The 12,347-nt window shown below is 39.2% G+C and overlaps 2 protein-coding genes across 5 annotated transcripts in view; one reads left to right on the top strand and one right to left on the bottom strand.

Moving 5' to 3' along the window:
• The window catches only part of kidins220a (kinase D-interacting substrate 220a), a 51,174-nt gene extending 43,453 nt beyond the window's left edge, over nt 1–7,721 (top strand). For all 4 annotated transcript variants that reach the window (XM_084393250.1, XM_084393251.1, XM_084393249.1 and 1 more), the window contains 3 exons: nt 1,417–1,515; nt 3,084–3,314; nt 5,146–7,721. In XM_084393250.1, coding sequence (XP_084249376.1) covers nt 1,417–1,515; nt 3,084–3,314; nt 5,146–6,174 — 1,359 coding nt within the window. In that variant the 3' untranslated portion in view covers nt 6,175–7,721. The remainder of the gene's footprint in view (nt 1–1,416; nt 1,516–3,083; nt 3,315–5,145) is intronic.
• Nucleotides 7,722–8,829: 1,108 nt separating this feature from the next.
• On the bottom strand, nt 8,830–10,519 carry id2a (inhibitor of DNA binding 2a). Its single transcript, XM_084393252.1, has 3 exons — nt 10,038–10,519; nt 9,788–9,848; nt 8,830–9,427 (listed from the first exon to the last, which is right to left on the bottom strand). The coding sequence occupies exons 1-2, from the start codon at nt 10,386–10,388 to the stop codon at nt 9,792–9,794; spliced, it is 408 nt and encodes a 135-aa protein (XP_084249378.1). The 5' UTR covers nt 10,389–10,519; the 3' UTR covers nt 8,830–9,427; nt 9,788–9,791.
• Between the last annotated feature and the right edge of the window lie 1,828 nt (nt 10,520–12,347).

Here is a 12,347-nt window from a genome sequence, read left to right as displayed (position 1 = left end):
AGTTTTGATAGAAGTCTCTTATGCTTACCAAGACTGCATTTATGTGATCAAAAATACAGGACATTGGTAATATTGTGAAATATTATTACAATTTAAAGTAACTGTTTGATTGATTCTTCAGAAATCCGTCTAGTATGCTGATTTAGTGCTCAAGAAACATTTCTTATCAATGTTAAAGACAGTTGTGCTGCTTAATATTTTTGTGGAAAACGTGATTTTGCAAGTATTAATTTATTTTACCATATTAACCCCTAATACTACTCCTACTTTAGTACTTTTACTCATAATAAGTACTTGATTTTTATGGTACTTAATATTAAAAGTAAAATTTCTGATTGATTAAACATATATTTATTCTAGCAAGCATTAGTCGGTAATCAGTAACTTAGTTGCACGTACATTCGAGCTCCGACGATATCCGTTTTTGGCTCGTTTTGACCGAATCAGTGAGTTGTTCAATCAAGAACAGCTGCAATTGGATCAGTTATTTGTGAACCAATTCAGCAGGTTCTTTGGAATTAGAAAGAATCAACTCGTTCACGAATCGCACATCGCTCTTGCGTCTCAGATACTAGGGTGGAGATTTCTTCAGTTCGAAGTAACTGGGACAATATTGTTTTTAAGGAATGTAGTGGAGTAAAAAGTGCAATATAATGCTATGGAAAGTAGAGAAGTAAAAGTAAATGTTTCCCAAAATAAAAATGCTAAAGTACAGATACGTTAGAAATGTTCTTAAAGGGATAGTTCACCCAAAAAAGGAAATTCTGTCAGCATTTACTCACCCTCATGTTGTTCCAAACCTGTATGAATTTCTTTCATTTGCCAGACAGTTAACGGTAGCCATTGACTTCCATTAGAATGGAAAAAAATACTATGGAAGTCAATGGCTAATGTCAACTGTTTGATTACCCACATTCTTCAAAATATCTTCTTGTGTTCAGCAAAAGAAAGAAACTCATGCAGGTTTGAAACAATATGAGGGTGAGTAAATGATGACAGATTTTTCATTTTTTTTCATTATTTTGTACCCTATTCGTGGGAAAATACCGATTACTAAAAGAAAAGTGGGGAAAACAGGACAGAGACGGGGTGTGGTAAATTACTATTTTCCAATAGATGAATATGTATTTACAGGGATGAACTAGTTTCATCAGCTCCATGTGGTGCATACAGAGGATTCACAATAAGGCCTTTCTTTCCACTGGACAACATCTGAAGGAAGCAATGACATATCTGATGTCTCCGTTAGACATCCATTAGTCAACCTACCAGCTGTGTCCCATCAGCCTGCATACTTAAACATCTCTATTGTGAACTTTGTTTCAACCCCCTATACACTGCCAAGATCAAATTGATCTAAAGTTTGTAAGCTATTTTTTCAATGCCATAATGTTTTGTCAAATTGTGTCACTGCAGGCCAATGTGAACGGCCGGGTTCTGTCTCAGTGCAACCTTGATGAGCTCAAGAAGGAAATGAACATGAACTTTGGAGACTGGCATCTCTTCAGGTCCATGGTAAGACATCAGCTGACTAGTGATTTTTTTTCTGGTCTTAATCCTACACGTTCACATCAGATAGTGGTCATCTTTCTGTTTGTGGTTTGTAATGTTTAGCACGCAGCTAATCTCTCTGTTGTGAAGAAGGCTGGATGGGGTTGAAATAAGGAACACATGTAGCTGTGTTGATCAGATTTCCATTTGCGCTTATACAAACGAATGTTGTGTTGCCAGCAAGCAGGCAGCCATCTGGTCCAAGATGGCTGCTTTCTGGATGAAGGAGGGTTATTGTCAGTGGGAGCTCGGTGTCCACTTGAAGATCTGAATAGCTTGACGTTTACAAGAAAGTAGCATTCTTCAGGCTGGAAACGAGTCCAAATGGAACAACTTGGGGCTAGTTGTGATATTGGCATGCCTTAAAGGTTTCACATAGTATTACGGCCATTCAGCGATTTCACATAAATGCCTTTGTGAAGCAGTTAAAAAATGTTTTGTCTTGTATCCATGTTCTTTAAAACTAAAACCTATTCAAAAGGGACACTTTTTCTTAGAGGTCAGGGAACATTCTTGTTTCACAAATGTATTGTTTCTATTTTATCAAACACTTCTGTGATCTTCTCACTCAACCATGGTAAAAAGTATGGAATAAATTGGCTATTTCTAATTCGAACCGCATCGAAATGTCTGTTGTGATTTTAATATTTTATATAAATATTTGTAATGAACTTAGAAATTTTCCTCCCAATTTTGAGTAAAATGCCATCTCACAAAATGTAAAAAGAAATAACTCATTAAGCAGAGTCCAATCATTCTTAATTTTATAATTATATCACATAGACTATCATTTAAATGTTTGGTGTCATTTAAGATTTTTTTTTTTTAAGAAATTAATGTAAATGTGACAGCAAAGACATTTACAGTGTTACAAAAGATATACATTTCAAATATATGCTGTTCTTTTGAACTTTCTATTCATCAAAGAGTTCTTAAAAAATAAATGTATCACTGTTTCCACAAAAATATTAAGCAGCGCAACTGTTTTTAACATTGATAATAATGAGACATGTTTCATAAGCAGCAAATCAGCATATTAGAATGATTTCTAAAAGATCTGAAGACTAAAGTAATGATGCTGAAAACTCAGCTTTGCCATCACAGGAATAAATTACAATAGAAAATGTTAAAATAGAAAATTGTGACAATACTTCAATTAATGTTTTTACTGTATTTTGATCAAATAAATGCAGCCTTAATGAGCATAAGAGACTTCTTTCAAAAACATTTAAAAATTGTAATGACCCTAACCTTTTGAACATTATTGTATACAAGTCTTTCGTTGAGTTTTGCGACGCGTCCAGAGTACACAACCTTCCATAACATCGAAGCTGCATAAGGTTGTCCTTTTATATTTAAACTCCAATATTATTTAGAAAAATAATCCTGTCCGAACAGTTTTAATACTTTTAGCGTTCAAGAATCAAGAGAAGAGGAACACCGTTTCACAAAGATAGCGCAAGATTTGCTCAATGAATGAAATGCACTCTTGCTATCGAATCCCTTTAAACGTTGCTGTATTTGTGCTGTAGGTTCTAGAGCAGCGTCACGTGGAGAACCAGCTGCTGAATGATGAATCAGGAGCGTGCAGCGAGCAGGGCAGCAGCGTGTTGATTCAACCCGAACCCCACAGGCCCTCTGAGCCGCCACAAGACGTGACCATCAACCCTGAAAACTTTGCGTACAGCCTCAACCTCAGCTTTGAAGAGCTCAGCGGTGTGGGGCTTGAGGAGCCCTCCAGACAACACAATGCCCACTGGCTGGTGCGTGGTACTGCTGCGCACACAGACACATTCAGCTGGACAAGTACAGCCTGTAGATAAACACAGGTGCACACCATGAGAAGACGCCGTGATTATATACATAGAGGCCAACACAAACATATGTGCGTGTGGAAACAAAGAAACTGCCGTTTTTCTTGTTGTTGTTGTTGCGCCTTTTTAACCTAACATTTTCAACACTGTTGCATTTTGACGCTGTGGAGCGCAGCTTCTGCTTTTCAGTAGTCTCTCATCAGCATGAAAATAGCATGTGGTTTACTGGGTGACAAACGGAGTGTTTTCTGACCTAGATGGGCAGAGGAAGTGAAGAGCTGACCACACACACGCTAGCTCTCTATCACACAGAGATAGCTATTTCTGCACTCATCTGTTCACACTTGGCAAGGTGTTTCAACACAAGCAAGAGCTCATAATGGTTTAGATTAGTATCATGGAAGTTGGTTGTGTACACAGACTTAGGGTGCGTCCCATTTTGCATAATTCTGCACTATTTTACACCATTTTGTAGCCTAAGTAGTGTGCTCACACTGAGTATGAGTATGAGTATGAGTATGAGTATGAGTATGAGTATGAGTATGAGTATGAGTATGAGTATGAGTATGAGTATGAGTATGAGTATGAGTATGAGTATGAGTATGAGTATGAGTATGAGTAGACATTAAATGGAACATGCTGCAGACGCTTCAATGTAGTCAAATTTGAGAGAAGTTCTCATTCTCTGCTAGAATTCATACTCTACAATAGTTGTCCCAAATGACACACTGTGCACTTGCATTAGGCGCTCAGCCATGTCGTGTATGTGTAACCAGTCCTATTCGACCCAATCCAAGCGGGATTCGAGTCTCTTTAGTGAGGAGTGAGGTTTACATGCACAGCTCTTATTGGCCAACGTCCGTTACATATGGATTTTGAGGTTATTTTATCATTCAACATCGGAAAGGAAATATAAGGAAAGTATATTTTTTTAGGTTGAATAAGTGCATCATCCAGGTTTTTAAAGTGCACTTTTTCTTTTTTGGAACTTTCTGTGAATGCGTTACTCTCACTATTTATTGTATTTTCACCAAAACGGCATCAAATAGTCCATAAGTACTCAAATTGGAATGCACCTAATGACTCATTTGGAACACAACTAGTGTCTCTACAGAGGGATAGTTCACAGTCATCAGCTCACTGTCATGTTTCTGGAACCCTGCATAACTTCTCATGGAACACAAGGAATTACTTATTCCAAGTCTTCTGAAGCCATATGAAAGTCTTGTATGAAGAACAGTCAACGAAATTCTTGAGTGAACGTGCCAGGCTTGAACATCTGGAAGTAAAAAAAAAAAAGCGTTAAATCGATTGTTTCTTCAAATCCGTAGATCAATTTTTTAATTGAATGTTCGTATTAAATGTGCTACGATAAAACTGTACCGCAAAATGATGGCAAGAAATGCCTCTCTATTGAGTTTACAAGGGCTGCATGCAAAAACAAACATACAATGCGACCTGTGTAGAACATCTACCTGTTTATTCATGAACAAATGAATAGTTCCAAAGATCTCTCTGAAACGGCCTGCAAAATGGACATTTAAAATGAAATATATAAGGATTATTTATTATATTATTGTGTGTATTATTAACTTCCTTTTTTTAAATATCACTGTTATCATCAATACCAGTATATTGCGACACCCCTAATCGATACCCAGCTAAATAATTCCTTTTGTGTTCCATGAAAGAAAGAAAAATGGCTTAAAGGTTTTATTTTGGACGAATTATTGCTTGAAATGCCTGTTACTGTCTAAATTGACCTGATCTTCTCCTTTAGGCCAACAATCACCGGACGTCCAGCATATCCAGCCTGAACTCTCAGGAATCTTCCAACGACATCTGTAAGCTGACCGACATGCAGCAGGCAGAGTATCGCAACGCTTACCAGGAGTACATCTCGCACATGTCCCAGCTGGAGGTGTCTGCTGCCGGACGAGAGAGTCCCGCTCAAGCCCTGGCCGGCCAGTTCCTCTCAGCCAGCTCTGAGGAGAAGACTAAGGAAGGTGAGCAAGATGGGCGCAAACCCTATGCCAAAAAGGGCTCCAAACCCGCAGACACTATAGCGGACTTCTCCTCAGCCCCGGATGGTGCTTGTCTAGACCCCATTACAGAGGAGGATGAGAAGTCCGAGCATGGGTCTGCCACTAAAATCCCACCCAGACGCAAGACCAGAGGCCAGGGGCCTTGTTACCACAGCGTGCCGAGCGATGAAGACGACTCTGGGGACGAGGAGACGGACGCCACCCCGCTGCTAAGAGAGGAACCCTGGGCCGCCAAACCAGATCTAGGCCTCTTATCTACAGGGAAGAGCTTCGTTTCAGACATCATGCTGGACAAGAAATCCTCTGACTCAGGAGTGAGGTCCAGCAGGAGCTCATCCGACCACTCGCTACAAGATGAGGAGAGCGAATCGCCCCAGGAGAAGAAAGAAGAGGAGACCCATCTGATCGAACTGGTTCTCGAGAGCCCGGTTAAAAAGCGAGTCTTGCCGCACAGGCTGGGCAACCTTCAAGACGAGGCCGTGGCCCGGATGTCCATCTGCTCTGACGCTCTGTCTGACAGCAGTACCCCTGAGGAAAGCTGGCCCGCTTCAGCCGTGAGTAACCTCAACTGCTCGACCGACAACGCTGCGCTCAACAACAACATCAACAACAGCACTCAGCAGGAGAACTCCGGCTCCACCGACTGCCCCTCACTCATTATAAGACCCGGATCCAGCACAGAGACCAACCAGAACCTGCATGGAGTCCAACGCAAGAGGTCCGTCGGTCCCGACGCAGCTGAGGAACGAGAGAGTGTCCTCTGAGCATGACCAGGTTTATTTAACTCAAGGAGATCTACCTTCCTGCAGAGCTCAGTTCAAGCACACCTGTCTGTGATTATCCAGTGCTCCTGAAGATCTTGTTTAGCTGGTTCAGGGCTGGAGATGAAGGTATGACAGAACAATTGTCTGTAACAACTGCAAAAGTTAGCGAAGTTCATACGCTGTTACTGCGCATTTTCTTGGCGTTGATTCTGCTTAGCTAATTTTGAATTAATGTTTTAACTATGAAAAGGATCTATCACTGCAAAATCATTTTCTTAGACAGTATTTTTTGTTTAGTTTTGCATACAAAACATTTAAAGGTTCATACAACAAAAACTAAGCATAAATCTAGCCTAAAATTATGTTTTTTAAATAAACAATTGAGTTGAATTCAGTAACATTATGAAGTTCATTAAGTAACTAACAATGAAAAATACTTTTATTAATGTAGGTTAATGTTAATTTCTGCATATACATTTTTAACATTTCAAGTTGCATTCATTAAACATTAATGTATTATAAATAAACTTGAATTACAACAATGACCAAATTTATAAAGTAATATTGGTAACACTTTACATTAAGGTTTCATTAGTTCACTACATTAGTAAACATGAACTAAAAATGAACAATACTTCTACAGCATTTTTTAATCTCTGTTAATGTTCATTTCAACATTTACTAATACATTATTAAAATCAAAAGTTGTATTAATGCACTGATTTAACATGAACAATGAAAAGATGTATTTTTATTAACTAACGTTAACAAAGATGAATAAATACAGTAACAAATGTATTGCTTATGGTTAGTTTGTTACATTAACTAATATTAACAAATGAAACCTTTGTTGTAAAGTGTCAACGTAATATTAAACTAAATTGCCGTGCAGTGTTAGTTCATTAAACCTAATTCATTCATTAATACTAACAAATTGAACCTTTACAATTTGACAACTTATTCTATAAAAATAAGTCTTAATAAATTAAACAAATTTCATCTGGATTTATCCGTAAATGTCTTATTTTAAGGACGTTTTAGATATTTTTCAACTGTAAAGCAAAACAAAATTACTGTTTAAGAATTTGCAGTGTAAAAGTGTGAGAAATGTGTTTGTTGCTGTTGTTAAAAATGCAATAAACGGAGTCTGTGAAGCTGTTCGTAGTTTCTGATTTGTTTAGTGCAAATCCTGTTATTTCATGCTCCGTTGCTAACATTAAAGATCTAGCGTAGGTGGGTCCACAATATTCCAGTCATCATGTAGAGTGAGGATTTAACCACATATATAGGTAGCGATGGTGTTTTTGCTGTGATCGGTATTGTGAAAGCTGTTATTTATTTGTGATTGAATGCCCGATTCCCATTCGGATCATCCCTATAGTATGTGTTCTGCTTTGTAGTGTTTTAGATGAGTGAATCTATTTGTGAACGGTTACATCAAGAGAAAAACAAGAAAATGTGGAGATTTCTCTAAGGAATTATTTGTGTGAATGCCTCAATGTTTTGTCCTGTTTTCTTACATTAATAAACCTCATTTTCAAACCTTTTGAATGAGTCTGAAATTGAAATTAATTTTTTCATTTTAAAATATAACAATTGCATTGCTCAATTTAAGATTTTAATATCTGCCTAATATCAAATTTTCAAAACGTAATAATAAAAAAAAAAACACATTTAAGTGTTTTGCCAATGGACAATTTTCCCCATTAAAAAAAAAAAATACATTAAAATAAGTGTCTATTATTTGCCTGCGGTGATGTCTGGCTTCCAGCAGGTGGCGCACTCTTCATATCAAGAACACTAATAGGGGTTTAGGCTGCAATTGAGATACAATTCTGCAAAGTGTACATTTAAAAATGAAAGGAATGTAATAGAGGGAATACCATTATTATCTTGTTTCTGTAGTTAAATGGTTTTCCTGTATTTTATCCCACAAAATGACTCATAAGTGCTCTATAAATTAAATCAAATCTCATTTTTAATGTCTGATTTGCTAACATTTAAAATGATCCGCTTCTCACGTTTATTCTAAGCTACGCCATTCTAGTCAAAAGGGCTTGGTGTACAATTCTGAATATGTTTAGGGTTTCCAGAGTAGTTGAGGCTGTAAAAAAAAAAAAAAAAATTGATAAATGAAATCAATCATTCAGATCTCCGATTTATTCCTTCGTGCTCGTTAGGGGGGAACAGACCGTAAACCTACAGACAATGATTTTACAAATTAAATTCCACAAATCAATAGCTCAATTTTGATTTTAACTGCCATTTCATCCAGAACACATACGAATGAGAGAACTTGTGGAAACGGCCACAATTAATGTTCTACTTCCAGACACCTTCAAGTTTCACCACATGGGAAGTCAGACAGAGGTTAAATCGCAAGAAAACCCGCTAGGCCGTATGATTTGTGGACAGTTATATATTAGGAAATAGCACATTTCCCCCCCCATTACGAACTGGAATGAATGCACTTTTACACAAACATATGGCAATGTAAAAGATTCATTCAGGTTCCTGTCAGTAATGGGCAAATGTGCATGTGTGAAAGGTCAGTGACATGCTTTTGAGTACCTGGATATAAAAGGCAAGGTCAATAATATACAGCACAACACTGGCAGATTGACATTTTTAAGATGCAAGCATAACAGACCAGTGTCAAATAAAGCATTTGATTTATTTTGTATAAAAAAAAAAAAGGTACGATTTACAATATTACTTTTATAAAAAGTCTCAGCATACAGCATAACACTTTGCAGATACTGACAGTCCAATTTCTGCAACTATACAAGATAAAACTCTGAGAGAGTTCACAAGGTTTCATCATGTCATTTTCAACGTCCAGTCCTTCATGTGCCAAAAGAATTGACAAAAACAGACTTAAACTTTGTACAGTAACTAACCACGTCGTCTCCTATTCACACGGTCTTCACGAAAAAAAGGTAAGACTTCTTCTCAATGCAGAGAAAAGGTTCCTCGCGATCATTTACAGGTTTCCCTCCTATTTTCAGGGAATAGTGCTTCTTCCTCTTGAAGAAAGGACCAAATAAGTCTTTTTAGAAGATAAATAATCAATGTCCGAACTTATAACACATCACATGGATTGTCCTTTTAGAAGCAAAAAAAAAAGTCTCTTGATTCAATTACAGGAAAGAAAGAAGAAAAAAAAGAAAGAAAAAAACTCCAGACTGAGAACAGAAATTGGAGGAAAAGCCAGTTCCCAGGTCCTGTGTGTTCTTGTGTCTTAACCAAACACCTGCAAAAGATTGAGAAAGAGGCGCATTTAGAGAATGCAAACAGGGCAGAGATCCGGACAGCCTGGCGCCAGAGAGGAAGCCGCAGTTTGAACATTTAACCAAACACTCAGAGACTGAGCAAAACCCTGGGCTCCAGATGTACACGAGCACTGCCTTCCCTTCAATGGGAGCATTTCAACATCAGCTGATGATTAATGAACACTTTACACTACTTTACAGACTGTGTGACACAAATTGTCCTCAACAAATATTATTTCATGCTCTTTATTAAATTCTGTTCTGACAGCATCAAATATTTCTGTCATTTTACAGCATATTATACGAGGCTCATCAAAACCAGTGTGTTCAAGAGCATTTACCTGATTAACGGTAAAGTGTCCTGCTGTCCTCTGTGATCAAATCTGATTGAAACTCAGGTGTCTAAAGGGACACACACAAAAAAAAACAAAAAAGTATATTTATTTGCGGTCAAACTTGGACATAAACACGCACCAAATCAACGAAGCTTTGTCGTGCATTAATAGCGCATTTCAAAATTCACGATAGATAGATAGATAGATAGATAGATAGATGTTGCACAGTCACACTGTTCTTTCTGTGGACATTCACCTGTAATGAGAGGATGCTGATGTCTGTGTTGAGTGTTGTCAGGGGTGTTCTGGATGTCCCCTGCCCTGCTCGCGGGTGATGCAGGCTGGTGATCGCCGAATTCGAGTCAAGTGCGATCTGCAGGTCCAGGATATAATCGATGACATGTTGCAGGATTTCCATTTTGCTCACGTTCTTGTTCTGCGGGATACTCGGCACCAGCTCCTTCAGTTTAGAGTAGCAGTCGTTCATGTTGTAGAGCAGGCTCAGGGGATCGTCCACGGGGGTCTTGCTCCGTGAGATTCCCAGACTGTGCTCCGTCACAGTCGCGCTACTTTTCCGGAAAGACCTCACTGGGCTTATTGCCTTCATGTTGACAGCTCTGTAAGGAACGGTTTCGTTGGAAGAGTCGCCTTTGTGTTGTGTTCGAGATTTCCTCTTTGCTCTGGGCTGTTGAAGCAAACGCAGTGGATTAGCGAGCTGTCATCGCTGTATATATACACCCTGCTAGGTGGGTTGTTCACGCGCTGGTTTGGATTGCGCCGATTTGTCGGTTAGGCCGCGTCAATCATCGCCTTCGCAGTACGCTATTGGCCGCTGTGCTGAGCGCTCAAGACCCGCCCATTTCTTCCGCGTTCTTAACCAGTGAAAGCGCGTGTTTAGGGTGGCGCTGACTGCCTTCAGCTTCCACGGATAATTTCTCAAATCAGTGTACCTGTTTCTGATCAAGAGAATTAGGGACTGGAAAGTATTAGGATGTTTTCACGCATTTTCCGCCTTTGTTTCTAGTGTAACCGTCAAAATGAGCCAAAACAAGCTTAGACTGATTTATGCAGGACATCTTAAATGATCCTATACAATACCTAGGCTATAGGTAAGATGTAAACAGATTTGATATATCCATATAATGCAGCTTATGAAATGTACAACCCCCAGTTAAGCCTTCTATTAACCTTTAAATAGGCATAGGCAGGGACTTCACTTATCTCTTTTCCAACACATTTCATGTTATTGCTTCTTTATTTTCATCTTTTCCCCTTACTGTTTAAATCATCAACATTTACCTAGAAGTCAGTGGCATGCAACCATACTTTGGGGGGGGGGGGGGGGGGGGGGGGGGGGGTTTACTAGTCACTTGACCTTGTTCTATTACAATATTTTTCTTCAAAAGTGTGCCCACTTTCACAGTGTCCCTCCCCCAACCTCCTCCAGGACACAAAAACCATTAAAAAAATCGATTAAGGTAAAAACCAAAGCTCTTGTAGTGGCGTTTCTTTATCTAGGGTGTTTGCTGTGGATGTACCAGCATGATATAGCCTACAACAGGTTCAAGTCTATATACTTTCTGCAGTTGGTGTTGTGCCCTTAATGTTTCTGTTTGTTTATACACATCATGACTGCGGGGGAATTATGAAAGCAGTCTTTATGCCTGTTTAAAGATGTAATAGTGATGACAGGACATCCTCCTGCTCTCTAGTGCACGAATGCGAGCAGCATATTGATAGACGCGCAGGAATCAATTACCGGGAAAGTGTAACCTACTACTGTAAGTTTTAACGTGAAATTGCACAGCTGCAACTGAAGTGAAAATGCATTCTTTATGGGACTGGGAAGAATATTTTTATCCTGACACGGATTATATTACCATTTTTTAGAAACCTTTTGGCAGTCTAGAGCGAGGCGAGAGTGGTGGCAGAAAATAGAAAAAAGAAAAAAAAAGCTCTTTGTTTACACATGCTAAGTAACAATGGAGACAGAGATTTCCTGGTTGCTTGTGCATATCCGACTAAACAGATGTTTGCGGAGATGCGTCGGAATGCAATCGTGTTGATGTGTCGGAATGCACCTCATACATTCTCATTATCACTGCTTAGAAAATGAAGAAGCCTAGCCTACTTGTAAGATAGGACCTCCGGGTCGATGCATTTTAAACTAGGCTATCTTTTTTAAAAGGAAATCTTTGCAACAAAAACTGCATTCAGCGCGCGCAGAACTTACAAACATGACACTAGCTTTGCGGTCTCGTCCGCATCTGCCGCAACTGGCTTTTTTCATTTTCTCCCTCGTCCTTTTTTTTTTTTTTTTTTGTTCTCACAGCTGTGTACATTTTGCATGACACCCTGACTGATCCCTGACAGGTGATGAATTGGCACCAAGCAAAGCAGCACTACAGAGCAGCGCCGCGAGCTCGCGCTCTCGCAGACTCTCTGGCGCCAGCCCCGTGACGTCACCCATTGACAGCGGCCCTGCAGCCAGTCCTCGCGGCGCCGTCCAGGCGGCTGCTATGGAGACGGGGCCAGTTCTCAGCTGATCAATGGGGCTCGGGCATTG

The sequence above is a fragment of the Rutilus rutilus genome (genome assembly GCF_951802725.1).
Source record: "Rutilus rutilus genome assembly, chromosome: 21".
NCBI classification, from domain to species: domain Eukaryota; kingdom Metazoa; phylum Chordata; class Actinopteri; order Cypriniformes; family Leuciscidae; genus Rutilus; species Rutilus rutilus.
Note: the sequence above shows the minus strand (reverse complement) of the source record. Positions and strands in the feature narration are given on the sequence as shown.

Bases quoted from the DNA above. Each gene is read 5' to 3' on its own strand.
- id2a (XM_084393252.1), bottom strand. From the start codon at position 10,388: ATGAAGGCAATAAGCCCAGTGAGGTCTTTCCGGAAAAGTAGCGCGACT. The intron at 9,849-10,037 runs GTGAATGTCCAC...GTGTCCCTTTAG, and splicing joins TCAGCATCCTCTCATTACAG to ACACCTGAGTTTCAATCAGA.